The sequence below is a fragment of the Seriola aureovittata genome, chromosome 15, assembly GCF_021018895.1.
Source record: "Seriola aureovittata isolate HTS-2021-v1 ecotype China chromosome 15, ASM2101889v1, whole genome shotgun sequence".
NCBI lineage: Eukaryota > Metazoa > Chordata > Actinopteri > Carangiformes > Carangidae > Seriola > Seriola aureovittata.
Window position 1 is genome coordinate 18,080,686 of NC_079378.1, and position 21,955 is coordinate 18,102,640.

Consider the following 21,955-nt stretch of genomic DNA (forward strand, 5'->3'; position numbering starts at 1 on the left):
ATTCTCAGATTTTCTCAATTTTTGTGCCTCTTTTTGATCTCAGGCAGAGAAGTCAGAGAGCTCTCTCTATGAACTCAATTTATTCTCATCCTAGCTTTTAGTTTCACAGATTCATACATCTCACAATAAGCTCAGACAGAGCAAACAAAGAGCTCTCTGCAAGCACTCACCGCATTCTCATTCAAACTTAATGTTTTAACCTCAACCCCTCATGAAAAGTTGAAGTCAGAAGTTTATATATAATTGAAACTCATTTTTTAATCGCTCCATAAACCTTCTGTTATCTATAGTTTTGGCATGTCTGTAAGGGCATCTATTTTGTGCGTAACACAAGTAATTTTTCCAGCAATTGTTTGTTTGAGGTACTGCACTTCACAAATTAGATGGCATCATGAAGAAGAAATATCATGTTGATATATTGAACCAACATCTCAAAACCTCAGCCAGGAAGTTAAAGTTTGGTTGCAAATGGTCCTTCAAATTGACAGTCACTCCAAGCTCCAAAGTTGAAGCAAAATGGCTTGAGAACAACAAAGACAGGGTATTTGAGCGATCACCACTAAGACAAAACCTCAATCCAATAGAAAATATGTGTGTAGAATTGAAAAGGCATATCCAAGCAATGAGGCCTACGACCCTGACACAGTTCACCAGTTCTTTCAGGAGGAATGGGCCAAAATTCAGCAACTTATTGAGAGGAGCTTGTCGAAGGCTATCATACAATTTAAAGGCAATGCTATACTAACAGTGTCTGTAAACTTCTGACACACTGGGAATGTATAAAAGCTGAAACAAATCATTCTCTGTATATTCTAACATTTCACATTCTTAAAATTAAGTAGTGATCCTAACCTATCTTAGACAGGTAAAGTTTATTAGGATTAAATGTCAGGAATTGTGCAAAACTGTGTTATTATCCACACAATTAATTTGTTAATGATTAATATTTTATTATTGTAGGCTGAATTAATTGATTGAAAAATGGTTGTAGGCAGCAAAACACATATTATTACACATATTACCACAATTATATGTTCTTTTAAGTGTTTTCAGACCGAGTTGTCATGTATTAATTTGACATTGTAAAATGAAACAGAGCTGATTTATTGTTGACTGGAGAGCAAGAAAGTTTCAATTGTAGGCACAAGTCACCATTCGAAAATTTCATTGGACAAGAGCGTATCCGTTATGACACCACACACTGCATCGTGATTGGTTAATTTACAAAGTCTGTGTGTGACACAGTTATACGGTAATGATTTGTTTTAAGTTTGAAAATACAGTGACTTCATAATCTGTCATAAGATTTTAAATTTTTTGGTAAGGTTAAAGAGATGTGTGTGGTCATGAAAATCAACTTATAAGCTGTGTTTAAAAATTGTTTAATGACAATAAGAACTCATGTTCTGTAAAGGGTTAAATGTTAAAAGCTTTTAACTCATTTATTGTTCATTTCATTTTTATTGTTATAGATTAAGCCGTAACAGTTCTATCAGTGATCTACAAAGTGATCTTGATCTGCTAGTGGCGATCAATTTTCTTCCGCCCACATTACCCAACTGGAAACTGTCTCGAGCGCGCTGGTTCCTGTTGTTGTTCAGAATAAACACCCACTGAGAAAACTTCACTCTCATGATTACTTGAATTACTTTTCTTTTTTTTTATATATTTTTTTTTTGGGCTTTTGTGCCTTTATTGGACAGGATAGTGGAGAGAGACAGGAAATGGGGAGGCAGAGAGAGAGGGGGAATGACATGCAGTAAAGGCCGTCCGATGCGGGACTCGAACCGGGGCCAACTGCAGCGAGGACTGTAGCCTCTACACATGGGGCGCCTGCTTAGACCACTACACCACACGACGCCCCACTTGAATTACTTTTCTGCCCATTTTCTTGCGGGTGTAACATGCTGACTTACGAAGAACAGTGGGAGCACTGCAGCATGCAGGAGGAAGGCAGGAGAGAAGGAGAGAAGTGCCACAGGAACTTCCAAAACAAGTTAAGTTACATCTGGTAAAATCCTGTAACAGAGAAGTATTTATATTGGTTCTTTGACTTTTTGTCAAATATTTTCTGTATATGTGGCAAACAGTGAAGTTTAAATTAAAATTTTGTAAATAGTTTCCATTGGGCACAATGCTGTTACTGTATGTAAGAATTAGTTATCCTTGCAGCTTACATCATGTGCTGTGGTATAGTGGATGGTTGGAAATCGGTCAACAAAACTATGGTCATCACATGACTCACTATTACAGGGTGAGGAGCCCTGGAGAGACATCATCAGTTTCACCTGTACCTCAACTTCTATTAGGATATTAAGATATATAATAAGTTTATTGCACTACAGTAACTTACGATCGCCTCTTGAGGAACAAAATGGTATAACAAGACAAAACGGACTGTGCAGGACAGCTAGCACTAGTTAAAAAAATGTACCTTTTAAGGAAATCTGCAGTCACTTATTTCTGGAGAGATCACCATTGTCAAAATTGTGTCAAGGGTTTTGAGGTAAGTAGGACCCAAATGCAGCCAAAACTTGGGGAACGGTGCAGACAGGTTTATTAACCAAAATAACAGACATGAACAGACGACGTGAACAAACCCTGAACTAAACAGACGAACCGACACAGACAAAGGGCAGCACAAAGACTATATAGACAGGGGAGGCAAGGGTGATTGAACACAGGTGAAACACATTAGGGCGGGGCAGACAATCACCACACAGACACAGGACCAAGACAGGAAGCAAAACACTGACACAAGGAAACCAATTACAAATTACAATTACATGAAAATGTATATGGCCTAATCATTTTGTTGTTATTATTATTATTATTATTATTATTATGAGATTAGATATTGTATTTTCATTTATTCACTTCATAAACTATCGCACTTTTTTTCATCGGGAGGTCTTCACCTGAATTAATAATAGTGATGAACAAGTTTTGAGATACTGTAAATGTACTTATTTCAAATACAGAGCAACATGTTACAAGAATCTGAGTAAATAAACTGATTTTTAGGACCCGTCAGCACTTCTTTGCTTTACTCTTCTTGGTGTTAAGAGTTATTTCATCATGTTGGCAGAAAACTACAAAGTAACTGCCTTCAGATGACACTAAACAATGTATATGGCTATGTACTGAACTGTACTGTACTGTACTAATTGTAAAAAGATCAGTGATCTGTATGACATAAAAATGAATGCTGTTGATCAGTCTCTTTTTATGTAAAATGCAGCATCATAAAATCACAAGGCAGTAGAGCAGCAGAGGTCACATGGCTGGGCCAGTCTACTAACCCAGGGCAGTGGATAAAGGATCCTTTTCAAAGTTGCTGATTCAGGAAACTTTTAGTTCTGGAGCTACAGTAACTGTGTGCTAATGAAGTTGTTCTCTTTTCTCATCAAACAGTTTACACTGTGCCTCTGCCTCACTTAAATTCCTCTCAGTGTATGAGGAGGAGGGGAATGAAGACAAAAATGAAAGACTGGAAAACTTGCCTTGATTCATAAAAGAAAGCATCTATTTTTTGCTGCAAAAAGTGACAATTCAGACAGTTGCTGTACTGAAAAGGAACTCCCTTTATGGCAACAGAGTCTTCTGTTCAGCTGGGAGGACACAGAGAGCAGCCAACTGTGAGCATGTTCACAGTTTAAAGGAGGCCGAAACAAAATGACCACATGTGAAAAAGGAAAAGCAATGAGGCATTTTGTATTTATTTACAATTTTCCATAAATTAACAAGAGGAAATTTGAAAGATGAAAAGTCAACTCACATAAATTCAAACAGAATTCAGAGCTGAATATTTCATTACTATACATTTTGTGTTAATTTTCACTTTATGTCATGTCAGTAATGGTTTTCACACTTGGCTATTCAGTTGTTTATGAGGTTCACCCCCCCCCCCCTCCCCCACTTATCAATAAATCAATAAAACATGGCTGCATTAGCATTTCTCATTTTCTTGGTCCTGATATTAATACTATCAAATCTCCATTCCCATTTCCTCTCTGATCTGTAGAGTAAGGCTACATTACAACACACACATATTATTTTGGCGGTCACAAACTCTCTTCTTTCGTTCATTCACAGCTGAGCCCCTGGTGAGGCAGGTGAGGAAGACTCGCATCAAAAGAGAAGACTTTCACATCCTGAAAGTGATTGGCAGAGGCACATTCAGTGAGGTGAGCAGGTCTGGAGCAGGAATTAAACCTTTTCAAATATTAAGAATCAGCATGATCCAACTAAGTACTGATCAGAATTGTTTCCAGAAGAATTTGAATAATTTATTTAACTGTTTTTACATATTTACCGTTAATGATGACTACTAATCATTGACTTTGAGCTATGAATGGATCTGCTGTCTTAAGTGCATGTGCACGTCATGCAGTATTTGTGGTTATTCTGTCTTATCACTGTTGCAGGTTGCTGTGGCGAGGATGCGAAGCACACAACAAGTGTACGCTCTAAAGATTATGAATAAGTGGGACATGCTGAGGCGAGGAGAGGTATGCACAAAAAAAATCTGTGCTCAAATTCACAGGACAAACACAAGACATTTCTCTTACAGACTGGACTGAGAGGGAAGGAAAAAGGAAGGAAGACAGAGATGGGCACATTCTCTTTGATTTTAAGCTGGGTGTCTTTCTACTTGCACTTTTTATCCATTTGTCTTTGTGTTTTTGTCTTGTTTAGACAGCATGTTACCAGGAGGAGCGGGAGGTTTTAGTAAGGGGTGACAGACTCTGGATTACAGAATTGCACTACGCCTTTCAGGACGACAACTATTTGGTATGGATGAATACATCCAATCGGAATGTCAAGTAAATGTATTGTACAAATACTCTACTACTATATATACTCTAATACTATAGTTTAATACCACTGTTATTTTTTTCTCATTCATCCACCTTTTCTCAGTACCTGGCAATGGATTACTATGTAGGAGGGGACCTGCTGACTCTGCTTGGTAAATTTGGAGACCGGATCCCTGAGGACATGGCTCAGTTCTACCTGGCTGAGATGGTCATGGCCATTGACTCCGTCCACAGTCTGGGTTATGTACACAGGTAGACTGTTCTCCTCTTTAAACCTCCAGCATTCTTAGTGACATTTTTCTCATTCTCATTTGTGATTTTTTGATCGTTTTGGTTGTATTAATGCAGATGGAAAACATTTTGACAAGGGTGTGTACTTTTTGTGTGAATTTTGGAATTTCAACCACAGCTACTATAACATGTGTGACTGTGTACACAAAACAGTTCCACCCACACCTTCATGACCTCTCAATGTCAACCCATGGTTGATAACATGGTCAACTGACCCAGATTTCATCTGAAAGCTGTGCCCTTTTTTGTCGTCATCCTCCCCCTTCAGCTTTACCCCTACCTCTCACTCTTCCTCCACCTCTCACTTTCACCCTCACTTGACTTCTTTCTCTCACAGCTGTTTCCATTGTTGTTGTAAAAATGTATCTTTTCATAGTGCTTATATCCTGATTGATGAGTCAACAATTAAGCAGTTTGGCCAGGTGGCATGTGTATTGGCCAACGAGTCCATGGGTGTGGCATTTTGAATAGCAGTGTTTTGAAATTGCAAACTAATGACTTTATGTCAGGTTCCTGTGTTTTACATAGAGAATTGTGTGTAGTGTATTGCAAAAAGTTTCATGCTGAATTGCAATTTGGGTGCAAAGGTGAAAATGTATTTACAGTTTTGGAGATGTGAGTTGAGGTTTTGCTCTATGTGTGTCAGTTTCAATAATTTAGCTTTATGTCTCATTTTAATGTGTTAGCAACTAAAACACTGTGTTAACACTGTAACATTACTTTTCACATGGGTCAAATGTCACTTTTCTGAGTAATAAGTCCAACTTATCTCACACAACACTTGTATAAACTCTCTAACCTTTAATAATGTGACCCCTCTACCCTGTTCCTTACAAAGAGACATCAAACCGGACAACATCCTACTGACAGCTGACGGACACATCAGACTGGGGGACTTTGGTTCCTGTCTGAGGATCCTAGAGGATGGGATGGTGAGAGTTGACACTCGACACTCTTTGAAGAGAAAAAGACTGCTAAATGTCAGGCACATCATGGAATCAATGTTGAAAATAATAATAACAAATAAAATAGGTTACAGATAAAGCAATACACTTGAAGTAAGTTGTAAGAGACAATTCAGCTTTGACCATGGAATAACAGGGCTTTGTCCAAGGATCTCAAGCTACAGGCTAGAAGTAATGATTTCAAGGTTAAGCCAGGTCGTGCTGTGCCATACAATGCAGGATGAGAATGAACTCAGGTTCATATTAAGGATTTCTGTTTTGGAGGAGTTAAGATGAAGAAGATTTACTGCAGCTAGGCAATTACACAGGGAAGATACCAAGATATCTGATTCAGATGCTATGCAGGACAAATACAGCTGAGTATCATCTGCATAGCAATGAAACAAAATATTGTGCTGTTTAATAATTTGGTTCAATAGGAGTAAATAAAGAGAAAATAAAGTTGGCCCTAGAATGGAGCCCTGCAGCAACCCATTCCAGATAATGCTTGAGAGGAGTTAAAGCCATCACACAACAAACTTTCTGTGAGAATAATGTGAGGCAGACCACTGGAGGGCATGTCTAACGCCACAAGATCAAGCAGAACCAGAATGTGTGTCATTTAGATAAGGGATTTTTGTTTTTGAAAATCAATCAGCCTATTGATTTCATTGCAGGTTCACTCATCGCTTGCAGTTGGGACCCCTGATTATTTGTCTCCAGAGATTTTAAGAGCAGTAGAGGGAGGTGGAGGTTATGGTCCTGAATGTGACTGGTGGGCTTTGGGTGTGTGTGCCTATGAAATGCTGCTGGGGACCACACCTTTCTACGCAGAGTCCATCTCTGAAACATACGCTAAGATCATCAACTTTCCGGTACATAAAACACACTGAAATATCTGCAAACATCTGATTAAATTTATCCATCTATCTACCTATATTAAAGTTCAGGTTGCATCCTACAAATTGAAAAATCAATTTCTAAAATGTCCTAAATCACCAATCCCTGTACAGTTCTCAGGTTCGCTGGGTTGTAGTACTTTTAGCAGTATGAACACTCAGTTCTATCAGAAGTAGAAGTGTAAACACCAGGCTTTGTACCATTCATTTTGTTAAATCAAATTTTTTTAATCCCCAGGAGCATTTCAAGTTACCTCCTGGCCCTGAGATTTCAGGAAAGGCCCGATCCTTCATCACTGGACTCATCTGTGAGAAGGAAACCCGTCTGGGGAGGAAAGGCATGAGTGACTTCAGGAGCCACCTGTTCTTCTGTGGACTGGACTGGGGTTCCCTGCATAAACTCTCCGCCCCCTTCCTACCTGAAGTATCCAATCCAACTGACACCTCCAACTTTGACATTCTGGATGACTGTCTTAGTGAAATGGTATTGTCTTTAAAGAATGTTACTCTCCATGTCATGCACTTATTCTGGAGCCAATGTTATTTATGGAAAAAAATTCCATATGTACCATACACACTTAATGGTACAGACATTTCTGGGATGGAATGCAAGAAACCCCAAATTATATTATGTGGCACAAATTGTCACGTGAAACATGTACATGTATTGATACAAATTCTGCATTTTTTTGTTGTCTTTAATCACATAACTTAAAAGAGCTGCCAGTCGTGAAAATAGTCACTAATAGTGAGGCTCCAAATAAAATGCATGGAACTTCTAACAAGATAACATCAGCTGGTGGTTGCTGGTATGAAAATTGGTATCTGTTGTGTCCTGCAGGAGACCCTATCTGATGTAATGGACATAGTACCAATAGGGGTACACCTGGCTTTCGTTGGATATTCTTACACTGCTACCAGGTGAACTGATTATATAATTAGCATGTTTATGTGCATCAAACAACTCTTACTGGCCTCTATTTGGAGTCTTCCTGGCTATTGTTTAATTGGTCTCTCTTTTATAGTCAGACAGGTGCCATCGACCACAGTCAAGACATCATGATGCAGATTGACCAGACAAGGCTCAGGGAGTTTGAGGGTCTGTGCACACTGGAGAAACTGGTGAGACACCCTAAAGACTGCACACATGTCAGAACTTCCATTTGTGCATTTGTCAGGTTGCATCAGTTATCCCATAACCTCATTGGCAGCATTTAAAAGACAGCTACAGTTATCTTTTTTCATGTGATGATTGCAAATATTGTTTAGCTTATTGTCTTTGTTGTCCTGGACCTAATCTATCTGTGGTTCTAATTCAGAGCCAGCTGTTGCATCTCACAGGCACTCTACCAGATCACCTGCCTGCATTATTGGAGCTCCCACTCACTCTGGAGCAAGGTTGTGCTGCATCCACCCACATCAAAACTGAGGAGGCAAAGGAGACTGACGAAATATCAGGACTCAGTGAAGACTTACAGCGGTATCAGTTTACACAAACACCATCTTTTTTCAATCTATCCGAGTACCAATCCCTTTTAATTCTTATTGCTTATATCACAGTAGACTGTGATTGCCAGCTTGCCAACTTCACCTGCAACGCCAGCCAGTCCGCAGCCGCCACCACCTGCCGGTTGCTTGTTTCCCTACTAACTCTAAACACCTTAAAGATGGCTTTTGCCGCTGTCTCTGCATTTCAGGGTTCAAACGCTAAACTCAAACATAATACAAGCTGTGCTTTGTATCAAATTAGACATTAATTTCTTTATCTTCTTATCAGATGGTAAACAAGCATAGTCCTACCCTATTTAGACACCACAGGGCATACCTAATTTGTACTGTAATTACCTATTAGAACTAAAATAAGCAATACTTAGACACTATTCCAACAAATTATACTGTAATTAGAAATAAAATAGGAGAGTCTAATCTGTCAGACACTATTTTACAAGATCATAGTATAATTGGAAATAAGATACAGTGTCATATCAGATCCAAAAGATGCCATTCTACAAATTATGCTGTAATACATAACACTGAATTCCCTCCATCATGGACCAATGATAACTTTATTAGACAGTGTTATTAGAGGAATGTCATGTCATGTTATATTAGGATATATATTAGGATGGAGTAGCTTACTTTGAGTTGGGGCGCGCTATTGAGGTGTTGGCTGGAGCCAGGAGTTAAGGTTGCTATGCAACCGGGACGCCACGCTCCAACTGGGTTCTCCCAGAGATGACGACCGTTGCCAGGGGTAACGGGCTCTGCCAGTGTGTCGGTGGGTCAGCATTGGCGCAGTCTGCCAGCAGACTTTCTTCCGTAGGCACTCTCGAAATCTGGTCAGTCGGTCCTGGTCAGGCGTGTAGCCGAAGGGCCAGAGGTTTATGGCGGAATAAGCGTTCGTGTTCAATTTACTTTGCCAGATAACTTGGAAGGAATTGGTGTTGGCCAAACGACACAAAACCTTCAAAATCTTCTAAACAAAAATTGAATTTGTCAAAAAGGCATGACAAAATATCTTGATGCACACCTGTGTGTGATTCATTTTGGAAGGTCTGGCTTGTTGGAGTAACAAAGACAAAAATCGCGCACAAAAGTACAAGAAAAATTAGAACAAAGAAAATGTGGAAAAATTTACGAAGTTGGTACCAAAGTAATAAAGCTAAGTTTAAGACAAGAAACAAACGTGAGCTAGTGCTCAAGTAAGAGACAAGAACGTAGGAGAGCGTGTGCCGGAGGATCCAGCTGTTTTATCCTGTCGGGGGTTGTGTAACTGCTACACACCCCCTCGACAGTTTGACAGTTATTGCCACCCGTTAGATTTTCCCTCTCTTTTCTTTGTTTCAATAGAGAAAGAGAGAAATAAAATCTTATGTTCGTTTTATTTAATTTGGTTTTACGTGCAAGTGTTGCGTATTCTACTCCCACCATGGCCCATTCATATTTAGTAACAGCCTACATGAATTACATATCTATTGGTTGGAATATACAACTGAGCTAATGATATTACCGTGGGTTAATAGTACACATAGAATACATTGACTAACACAAATATAGCTATTCTTAATCACACAAATACATTGCTAAAGCTATGACATCAAATAGTAAAGTGAAGTTGGATGTATTGGTTAATTCCCTAGAGGATAAGGGGTCCATGGTGGTCCTTACATGGCAGTATTGTAACGTGGTGGATATTTACCTCAGAACTGCTTCCTTTTGGACTACAGAAATGAATTTTGGACCATAATTCATAGAAATCTTTCCAGAATAATAATAAATGAATTACATGGTGATGAGACATTTAGTTCAATGACATTTTAACATGCTTTACAAATGTAGAACAATGGTTATCAGTTCAGCTTGGAATGTAGGATGGTTTATGGCAGGGGTCTGTGATTCCTCATGAGACCCCGCTTTGGGTATGAGAGAGTGTTAAAGGTGATAGTAGTGTTTTCTCTTGTGAGAGAGAAATGAGTCCATAGTGTCAACTGTAATGCCTAAATTGGTTGAAACCCCCCCCCCAAAAATCAAGACTTATAATTTGAAGAGAATCTGAAGGAGATTACTGACACAATGCTAAAATAGCTGAAAAAGCAGCTCATATTAACTGATCAACACTGCTTTGAAAAATTAGATGCCAAAATGATAAACTGGAGGAGCTGAAGTCTATTAGCTGCAAAAGCTGAGAACTGAAACATGTTTTTGAAACAGTTGAAAGCCAAATTATTTACTGCCAAAGGTGTAAGTAGGAATAAAATGCCTTAAATATGTGAAGAAGTAATAATTCTTATTAGTAACTGAAAGATGAACTTCATCCCTAGCAGTAGAAATCTTAATTCAAGATATCAGTACGCTGAATAATTGCTTAATAGCTGGAAGTGTTGTGAACAGTTTAAAGTTTGAATAAAGTCTGTAGCTGAAAAAATGCTCAAGTAGTTGAATTTCAAAGACGTTGAAGTTTTGAGAATGTGTCTGTGTGTGTGTGTCTGTGTGTGTGTCTGGCTGTTGAAGACACAGAGCTCATACAAATCTATGGGGGAAAGGGGTCAGCGAACCTCTCAAACTTCTGCCATTTAAAAAAAAATGGCACATAACATCAGCAAAATGATCACAGCATCAGAGCCACATCAGTTTGAGGCTCCCAGTTCAAATACTGTTAGTCTCTTTAATACAGTAGACACTTTGTATGAAACGGGACAAATTTGTTTACTATTAAGGAAGAAATTATGTGTGAAGACTGAAATATTTGGCCGTAAGGATGAGTAACAGATTTTTTTAAGATAAATTTTAGAGGCACTCCCACTCTAGCCATGCAATTAATTTTTTTTGTTCATCAATCCACACTCAATACTCCACAATGACAAAGCAAAAACAGGTTTTTGGAGTTTTTTGTTCATTTATTGAAAATAAAAGACTGAAATATGCCATTTACATAAGTATAAAGACCCTTTGTTATGACACTTGCAACTGGTGCATCCTACTTCTATCAATGGTCCTCGAGATGCTTCTACAACTTGATTGGAGTCCACCTGTGCCTAATTGAATTCATTGTACATATTAGCAAAGGCACACACCTGTCTATATAAGGTCTCTTGATGGTGTATGTCAGAGTGAAAACCAAGCCAGGAGGTCGAGAGAACTGTCCATAGACCTGAAAGACAGGATTGGTCAAGACACAGATCTGGGGAAGGATGCAAGCAATCTTAGCCCCGAGAGCGATCCTGTATGGCCGCGCTTCCAGTGCAGGCTCTGATCTCAGGCCAGCTCCAGTATTAGACCGGAAATAAACTTTTTGTTAACTTCTCCCTAAGGACTCGGGTATGTCGGTGTCACTGATGGTCAACGGTAAGTGAATGATTCTATATATCCAATAAAAGATCTGAATGTACAGGTCTTGCGAATATTTGCCGTTTTAATAGCCACCGTTGTCAATATGTGTAAATCTAAATCTCACAAATGACCAAATGTTACATATTTGGATGTGCTATTTGTCATTGTAAAGTTAGTTACACCAACGCTGGCTGGTGTTAGCTCCTAAAGTTTTATAGTAGCATTGGCTTTTTTTTCTGAGGATAACATAAGCTTAGTGTTTATATATAAGTGTGTGTCCAGCTTTGTTCAACTTTTTTTGTAAAGAGTTTAGCAAGGGCAAAGGTCTTAAGATGTTGACTGCAACGCTCAGGTTATTTGTTGTCCAAATTAAGATAAAATCCAGGGGCCAGTGGACAGGAAGGAAAGTAACAGGGCAAAGGAAGGAGCCTGGGATCACAAGGGCAGAGCGGAAGAGTATCAATTAATGCTCAGGGGCAAAACAGGGAAACTTGGGAGGACGGCCCGGAGGCCATACGGACAGGCTGGGCACTTCAGTGGGGTGACCCGGAAGTCGTTTCTGCAGATGTAGAGCGGGAGGACGGCGAAGACGGGGACCCCCTGAAGGGCGACCGAGAGGTGATCGGGTTGTGACTGGGGAACAGGAGTCGGCCGGAACGCCGACTGGGAACCACAGTCAGAAGTCAGCTGGGCCGCCGACAGGACACGATGAGCAGGATTCAGTCGGACCACTAACTGGGAATCAGGAACAGGAGTCGGCTGGACTGCCAACAGGACACGAAGAGCAGGAGTCGGCCAGACCACTGACTGGGAACCAGAATCAGAAGTCAGCTATCGGCGACAGGACACAAGGAGCAGGATTTGACCGGACTGCCAACTGGGAATCAGGAATAGGAGTTGGCTGGACCACTGAATGGGATACAGAATCAGAAGTCGGCTGGGCTGCCGACAGGACACGAAGAGCAGGAGTCGGCTGGGCTGCTGAGTGGGAATCAGGAACAGGAGTCGGCCGGACCGACAATTGGGAACCAGAATCAGGAGTCAGCTGGTCCGCTGATGGGACATGAGGAACAGGAGTGACGTTGCCCAGAACCACCAACTCAGGAACAAGGGAGGAGTCGACAGGGACCCCCGACGCTGAAACAGCTGATGTGTCAGCCAAGATGGTCGACCCATGAATTGAGTCAGGAGCCAAAGAGATGTCAACTAGGAAACGCAACGCTGGAACAGCTGATGTGTTAGCCAGGGTGGTTGGCGAAGGCTCATGGTCACTGTAGAAGAGCTGAGGCTCTGGATAGCGGGGTAGTTGGGACTTGGGCTGGAAGCTGGAGATGCAGGACTGGTAGCTTGAGTTCTGGGGCAGAGGCTGCTTGGGGAACCGGCGTCTCTGTGTCCTGCGTTTCTTTCCAGGGGCTCCAACCCTTGATACCTCCCAGGAAAGGCTAGCCAAGTTCCCCAAAAAGGAACCGGCTCAGGGTCCTCCAGATCCGAATCTGACTGCGAGTCAGTCAGCAAGCAAAAGGGCCTGACGACGGGGGTGCTGGCTGGGAGGATTGAGGTTGACCGTGAGGCAAGCTTTAAAAAGCCATGAAACTGGCATAGGCTGCTGGGACCATTTTTTCAGTTCGTACTGTCACGATTAAGGTAAGCTGGACCCAAATGCATGCCAAACACAAGGGTGTTGGAGGAATGAAATTATTTTACTTTCAAAAAAACACAAGGAAACTGCACAGGTAGCACGGAGTAACACTGGGGAGTGAAACAGAAAACCAAAGCTCAAGGAAACAGGGACTTCACACAGGAACCAGAAGCACGAGGAAGACAAGGACTTAACCGGTAACTCATGGGACAATAACAGACGAACTGACAAAGACAAAGGGGAGGACAGAGACTTAATAGACACAAGGGAGGCAAGGGTGATTGAACACAGGTGAAACACATTAGGGTGGGGCAGACAATCAACAAGCAGGGAAACAGGACAAAGACAGGAAGTACAAACATCAAGACACACAAGGAAACAAACTACAAAAAAAACAGGAAATCAAACAACACAACACAACAAAATCTCAAACATAATGTTTCCGCCATGGCAACCCGTGACAGTTATCCTGACAAAAAGCTAGCACAGAGCAAAGAATGTAGCAAAATGACACTTTACAACTAAAGTGTATACTATATACAATATATGTAGATCTGAAAAGATGAAATGCAATATGTTATTTTTATGTGAATAATAGAGGTTATTATACTGTTTGTGTAGCAGTTATGCTATAGGAACAACCTTTTTCTCTCTGTTTTTTCCATAGGGCAACGTTGAGTCCAGGATTGCGCATGACAGCAAAAAGGCAGCAGAATGGTTGGAAAGGAACCGGCATTTCTTGCCAAGGTGGAGTTGGCCGATACAATCCAGATAAGAGAAGAGGAACTGGCAGAGGCTGAACAGCAGTATGCCAAACTTTGGGTTGAGGAAGAAAGTGCAAACCTGGATGAACAAGAAAGGGAAGCCATCTTGGAGCCATTCAAATTTCAGTTTTCCAATATGGAAGACGTGGAAGTTTTGTGAGGAGATGAGTGATGGAAAAGGATACTTGACATACTGTGAATGTCAAATGGAGAAGTAATGGCTTTGTAGGTCACTACTATTGTTGTTGCTGTGCTTAATAAAGGGCAACAGAATGTTTGATAAGTTTGTCATTTTATGTGTGGTTTTTTTTTTTTTTGTGGAGCACTTAATAATTTACATTGATTATACCATGAAGAACACAGGTAAGTTAGTGCATTTTAAAATAATAAATACAGTTTTAACTATTCCTGTCTTCCACGTATGCTGACACTGTTATATATTTAAACATAGTTAAAATGTTTATTGGCCTGTATGTCTTCCAAAAGCCCTTCAGGTGTAAAGTATATATAAGAGTTACGTGGAACCATCTAAAGTAATAACAAATGTTGAGGCTATGAAATAAAGCAGAGGCTAATTATGTTAATTATTATAATATATATAATATATTATAATAATCATGTTAATATGGTTTTAATTAACTACTCCTGCCCTCCACATGTGTGCTGAGATTGCTTGCATAGTTAAAATATTTATTAGCCTCATCTCTTCAAAAGATCTTCAGGTTTACAGTACAAGTAGACACATCAGCGTTTTGTGTAACATGAAATACATTTTCCATATTAAATTCAGATGTTTGCACTAAAATACTGTCATACTCTTCAAAGGTAAATTATGTTTGAGAAGTGTTTTTTTAGAAATATAGGAAGAGAACAAGAGAGAGATCAACAAGCTTAATGTTTTTCTATGAACTGATGTCACTAGGCTATATGGACAAAACTATTCACCCCCTTGGATGTTTTCCCCTTTTATTACTTTTATATAATGGAATCATGGTCAATATAATTTGTAAAAAAAAAAAAAAAACTCTTTCATGTAAAAGTAAAAACAGATTTCTAGAAAGTAAAGTCAATTAATTAAAAAATATATAATGTAAAATAAGTGATTGCATAAATATTCACCCCCTTTAAAGTGACTGACCTAATTCAACAGACGTCCAGCCAATTGGTGCTAGTAGTCTCACAATTTGTGAAATGGAGATCACCTGAGTGCAGTGAATGTGTCCAAGTGATTGTACTATAAAGACACCTGTGTCTAGATGGTCCAGTCACTGGTTAACCAGTATTCCTGGCTACAATTACCCCATGAAGACAAAAGAACACTCCAAGCAACTCCAAGAAAAGGTTACTGAAAAGTATAAGTTGCTGAACATCCCCTGGAGTTCAGTTAAATCCATTGTTAAGAAATGGAAGGAATGTGGCACATCTGTAAATCTGCCTAGAACAGGCCGTCCTCACAAACTGAGTGACCGTGCAAGAAGGAGACTAGTGAGGGAGGCCAACAAGAAACCTATGACTACTCTGAAGGTGTATACAGTCTCTCCCATCTCAGCTGCTGAAGCTTTTAACTCCAACTGTTGCCTGGGTTCTTCACCAGTCAAAGCTTTATGGGAGAGTGGCAAAGAGAACTGTTGAAGAAAGCTCATATTAAATCTTGACTAGAGTTCTCCCAAAGGCATGTGGGAGACTCCAAGGTCAACTGGAAGAAGGTTCTTTGGTCTGATGAGACCAAAATAGAGCTTTTTGGCCATCAGACTAGACGTGTGATTGTGGCCAAAGGTGCATCTACTAAATACTGACTTGAAGGGGGAAAATATTTATGCAATCACTTATTTTACATTATATATTTTTAATTAATTGACATTACTTTGTAGAAATCTGTTTTCACTTTGACACTAAAGAGTTTTTTTTTTTGTAAATTCTTGCCAAAAAAGCCAAATTGTATTGACCATGATTCCATTTATAAAGGCTATCAAAGGGGAAAACATCTAAGGGTATACTTTTTATAGGCACTGTAATGTAATGCATGTGTGAATAAAATATGGTTGCTAGCAGACTTGAATCAGTATGTTGCTACACTGATATACAGTAGATACCCATGTTACGTGCTACGTAGATGGAATAGGCAAAATCAACAAGTGCGCTACATTTAAGAAATTAATGGTTTTCAATTTACAATGTTGATTAATTAAATATAAATCAACAACAAAAGCATTTCTAGTGTTCAGATGATTTTTCTTGCGTGCACTTCCCGTCCTGACACTGGAGCCGGCATGAGATTAGAGCCTGCACCGGATGAGACTCCACACTGGAGTTGTGCAGGCAGACTGTCTTGTTAACCCCTGGGTACGGTGTCTAGCAACTGCTAGGATGCGCGGCTGGTTTAACTGCCCTGCTGCGAGCCCCCCGAGGTGCACAGGAGCGCCAGAGCCTGATTAACGCTGCTTGTAGCTTTAATTTATTTTGGATCTAACATGTAGGCAGTTTCTGATTACAGCATAATTTAGGTGTAGCCTGTAGTGTCTAAATAGGGTATAACGTTTTATGTTTACTGTCTAATAAAGAACATAGTATTAATAGTTTTATCTAATTTGATACAAAGTATGGCTTATTACGTCTTATAAGTGTACTGTAAAAAAAAAAAAAAAAAAAGTGCGATGAAAATGTTAAAAATCTTTTTTAGAATTAGTCAATGGAAGGCAACTAACTCTGAATTGACATGGTCTTATTTGCTGGATCCAGTGGACAAAAGACAAAAATTCACTGTATCTGTGTTTTTAAAGTTTTAAACTTTCCTCACCTGGAGAAATTACAAGCATAGAATTATATTTTGGATTTGATTTACCCTTGAAATAAAGACAAGCATCCATAGCGGTGGCAGTATATCATCCCAGCTTCACTTGACTTGCTTGGTGAAACAAAACAACTGTAGGAGGATGTGATGAAAACTCACAGTCTTTCATTTTTTATCCACCATCAGGTTACACAAAGCAGAGAGAAGATATTGTGAGCTGGAGAAAGAAATGGAGAGATTAAAGGGGGAGATGCAGGACTGGAGAGCCCCCAAGGAATCAGGCAAGTGATCACCACCCCTGCTTCTTCATCACACCATTATCTTGATCATCATTATAATCATCTCTCTACAGCATGGACCGTTCTCTTTCACCTTATATACTATGCAGTTATACAATGGCATCATAGGAACCAGTATCATTTTGACACTTTGAAGACCACAGCCATGGAATGACATTCATTATATGACAAAGGTTTATTTTAATATTATTGTGTACCTAAACACAGGTGTGTTTTTACTGTAACAACTAGCAAATTCCCATGCAACTGCTGATGAAAAGCAATGAAATCAAAGCCATGTTCAAAGCCACAGTGGTGCCTTCAGCCAAGTTGGTTAAAAACAAGTCAGGTATTTCAGTAACATTACCTAATCACACAGACATCCACACAACCCAAGTACTTATTCACAGTCCTGAGTCTCTGAAGAACAACATAAATGTGAGGTGGAATGAGTTCCAGACAATATGAGCCATTCAAAATAAACACAGTGGTGCACAGTCCCAGCAGCATCTGCTTATGCTGGAGGCCTCAGTTAGAGCATTGTGATAAATACCCACTCTAGGAATAGCCTTGGTATGCAGGAACTTGGATTCCTGTTTCCATAAATCAATACAGTGTTATGCACTTTTTAAAGATGCAGTGATGATGGTCTTCCTGCTGCTCGACTGACGGATGAAGGTGTTATGAATAATGACCACAACTCCTGCATGTGGACAAAAAGCATGTACTGTACCTTAATCCATGTGTGACGATGATAAGCCACAGTCAGTAGTTCGATTCTCTTAAAGGACCAGTTTGTGGGATTTAGTAGCATCTAGTGGTGAGGTTACAGATTGCAACCAACTCCCAATCCAAGCATGAAGGAGAACCAACAGCAGTCAGATAACATAATCACACAAAAGGACCTCTCGGGACCAGTGGTCTCTTGGTTTGTCTGTTCTGGGCTACTGTAGAAATATCTGAGCTATCAAAAACACAATATTTGATTTCAGGTGATTATATACAAAGTAAAATATAATTATGAATATTACATTCCATTTCTGCCAATAAATCCCCTTAAATCCTACACACTGATCCTTTAATTCATTACTTTTCTCCATCACTCCTTCTCTCCCTCCTTTTCACATTGTCATCCCTTTCACCACCACAAACATGTCATGTTTTTAGTTCTGTTCTGTTTCTTTGTCTTGATACAAATCTGACAAGCAAGCAGTGCATCCCAAGACTTAATGCCTGCAACAGCGCTGCTTTACATCATGGCCTCTGATGTGCCTCTCTCTTCTCCAGTCACAGCGCTGAATATCTGCCCAGCCACTCTTGCTCTGCCTGCCCACTGTGTGGACATACCAGGGGATGTAAGCCTATCTTTAATCCACTTTTATATTCTTTTTCTCTGCCTGACATGGAAAACAAGAACAATTTTTAAACAGCATGTAACCTGTGTAATTGTCTAATTCATTTGGAAAGGCAGCTTTGGGTAAGTAACTAAGACCAGGCTTGGTAATGGGCAAACAGAGATTGTCTATTTGACATGAAATGTGTACAGCTGGTAAAATTCTTAAGTTTCTACATAGCTGTTCACTGGTCTAACTTGCATGTGTTACAGAGGAAGAAAGCACTCCCAGCCTGCCATTACCCACTGGTGATTCCTCTTCATCGTCACCTGCTCCTGTTCCACAGGGTACAGAAAAAATCCAAACTATAATCAGGATTCAACAGATGTAGTGTTTTAAATGCAATACTGACATTGATATGTTTTTTAGTTGCAGGTGGAAGATTACTTTATTACAGAGGAAGTATTCAGTTCTTTTACTTACTTAAAGGGGCATTAGATAAGATCCCAAAATTGGTTGTTTTTAGCGACACTCGTGGCAGTGAAGTGACGTTCAGTCAGCCTTCTGTTGCTCGCTCTCGCGGCCGTGTTCGTACTCCTTGGGCATGAGCGTGCATCGACCAAAACAGTGACACTGCATGAGATTGACCGGCATCATGTTGACAGATGAGGTAAGTGAAATTACGTAGTTTTTACTGTTTGACAAACGTAATATTTATTTGAAATTGTGTTTATAAACTGTAAAATAGTTATCTTGTTGGCTAGCACAATATAACATAGGGTTATTTATTACTAATCAATTCTTGATACATACATATGAGATGTCGGTGTTGTCTTGCTAGTCAGCTTTATCAATGGCTATTTTGTGTAGCTTTCAGCATGACCCTTAGCAGTGTCAGCACAGCTGAATTTGCTGGATGCTAATGCTAACATTTAGTGAAGTAGTTACGCAGAATATTATAGCCTAATTATAGAGTCGCCACACTTCATCATTGACACGAGTTTCAAGTACAACTCTTGTTTAGCTGAATAGATGCACAAATGTTTCAGTGTAATACAATAGACTTACTTTCAACTAACTGTACTGAATTGGTCTAGTGGTTGTGCCGGCAAGGACAATCATAAACTGACGTCCGTTATAACAGTCAATCAATCAAATGTTATTCATACAGCCCAAATTCACAGAGTTACAGGTTCTGAAAAAAACATCATGTTACATCTAGTTTCTAGTAGTTTATTTGTTGTAACCTATAAATACACTTACAAAGTTTATTTTTCTGTCACTGTCAATCAGCATACATCAAATAAGTTATGTATCACAGTATCATATGCCATTTTATACACTGTCACTGTTTTCTTTTCAGGTTTCCCTTTCTAAAGGCTATGCAGCATCTCTACTAGATGAAAGCAGAGACAGTGATGCTAGAGGGTGGAGGACAAGGACAAAGTAAAAAAGTTTGCTGTGAAAGAAAAGAAAACGCATGATCTGTGAAAATGTGTTCAGTGTTCCAGCATGAGTTCATTACCTGCAACGAAAAACTACCTTTTATTTTCTTATACAAGCTGCTTTATTTTATAAAACTAAAATGCACATATCTTTTTACAAGTTTTACAATGTTTGTATATACATAAAGTTTTTTGTACTGTTTTACAAGTCTGTCAATAGATATCTATAATAAAGAACTGTCTAGAATTTTTCTTGCTCCCATTGTCTGTCAAGTAACTGAAGTCATGTCCTTTATGTAGAGAGAGAGAGAGAGAGAGAAAAAATGAAATTAAATCAATGAAATTAAATTACAGTGGCATATAATCCACAGAATAGGAGATTGAGAATCTATATTGTTGCAACAACCATAATCAAACACAGTGGCTCCTTGTGATAGACGGTAATGTTTGGACTTCTTGCTGTACACTCTCTTTTGTATGAAAAAACAACAAGTTTAAGATCAGTTGACAGTGACATTTTACTGTGTGGTTTTTAATTCATCTAGAGAGATTCTACCAAGGCATTCCCACGTCAGTGATGGCATCATTCTCTAGTGAACTTGTTGAACTCTCCTCATAATTCCTCAGGCAAACAAAAAATAAAATATGTTCTCACACATATGACTTATGAAACTTCGCCTTTCTAATTGACATGCACTGGCCAGTGGTTGTGGTGATTATAGTGCAGTGCAGCGAGGAGGTCCTTGCTTCAGGAGAGAACGCAATCCGCTTGCCAGCATACATCAGAATATAGTTTTGAAAGGACTCGAGATCTGATGTTTTCCTATGGTGCAAAGAAAAAAATTCAAGATTCATAAAAAAATTTACTTCAGACATATGCCTGTTGCACTACCCAGTCATATATGGGCATCATCAATTTATATTTCCACATTCACTTCTTGTAAACACTAAAACCTGACAAACTTTAGTAGACAAGATAACGTTGTTTAGTCTTACCAAAAGGTCAGAAACTTTTCAACATCCTTCAGCCAGCGTCTGTTGAGAATAATCTGTGAGTGCGTCATGTGCCGCAGAAGAAGATATCATGTAGTCTTTCACGCGACTCGCCACATCCAGTGATGGATGTTGACATCTGCCAAGGCTTTTCATAAAGCTGTTCGCCTTTTCCTCATCCGACACAACACTCCAAAATGTCCAACTCCAGCCATTTGAAAATCATCCCTGTTGAGATAACATTTCAGTATCACCAAATAACTCTGTTGCGTGTGCAGCAGGTTTATACACATATCCCAGCTGTAGAATGGAATGTCATAAGCAGAGAAAGCATAGTCATTTCATGTGATAAGGTTTTATCATCTGTTATATGTACATATTGGTAATGTTGACATTGGTCAGTCATCTTCAAGTTAGAAATGAACCACTCAGATTCTCCTTCAATTGTTGATGTTGGATGACTAAAAATTCCTGAATGCTTACTTGGTGTAGATGTAGTATTGCCCTGACTTGCCAGTGCTTTGGTTTTTGTCTTATGGCAACGTTCCTAGATTTTATTTTGACCATTGGCTCCATGATACTAACTAGCTTGACGTTTGCAAATTACTTACCAGCTAATGTTACGAAGCAACCAACACCAGATCCATGCAGCGTGGCAAAGTTACAGCTAGCTGGCTCAACCAAGGATGTCATATTTTCAGTCCTGTTTGTTTTTCTGATTGTCAGCAGGACAACAGAAAAAAACTAGTAAACTAACATACTCACTCAGATTGTAAGTTTATAAGAATAACAAGTGTTCAAGCAAGCAAGCAAAAGTTAGCCACCTAGCTGTAACATAGCTACACTGCATTGATCTGGCGTTGATTGCCTCATAACATTAGCTGACAAAGAAATTTTCAAACAACAAGCCATCCATAGCAGACTCAA

The 21,955-nt window shown here is 39.5% G+C and overlaps 1 protein-coding gene across 2 annotated transcripts in view; it reads left to right on the forward strand.

Moving 5' to 3' along the window:
* The window catches only part of LOC130182910 (myotonin-protein kinase), a 33,804-nt gene that overhangs the window by 4,714 nt on the left and 7,135 nt on the right, over positions 1-21,955 (forward strand). Inside the window, exons 2-14 of one of the 2 annotated variants that reach the window (XM_056398111.1) lie at positions 4,096-4,187; positions 4,428-4,511; positions 4,699-4,794; positions 4,924-5,072; positions 5,950-6,043; positions 6,733-6,930; positions 7,193-7,438; positions 7,796-7,875; positions 7,980-8,076; positions 8,274-8,434; positions 17,165-17,259; positions 18,544-18,611; positions 18,863-18,937. In XM_056398111.1, coding sequence (XP_056254086.1) covers positions 4,096-4,187; positions 4,428-4,511; positions 4,699-4,794; positions 4,924-5,072; positions 5,950-6,043; positions 6,733-6,930; positions 7,193-7,438; positions 7,796-7,875; positions 7,980-8,076; positions 8,274-8,434; positions 17,165-17,259; positions 18,544-18,611; positions 18,863-18,937 — 1,535 coding nt within the window. The remainder of the gene's footprint in view (positions 1-4,095; positions 4,188-4,427; positions 4,512-4,698; positions 4,795-4,923; positions 5,073-5,949; positions 6,044-6,732; positions 6,931-7,192; positions 7,439-7,795; positions 7,876-7,979; positions 8,077-8,273; positions 8,435-17,164; positions 17,260-18,543; positions 18,612-18,862; positions 18,938-21,955) is intronic. The other variant, XM_056398112.1, reaches the window with a different exon arrangement.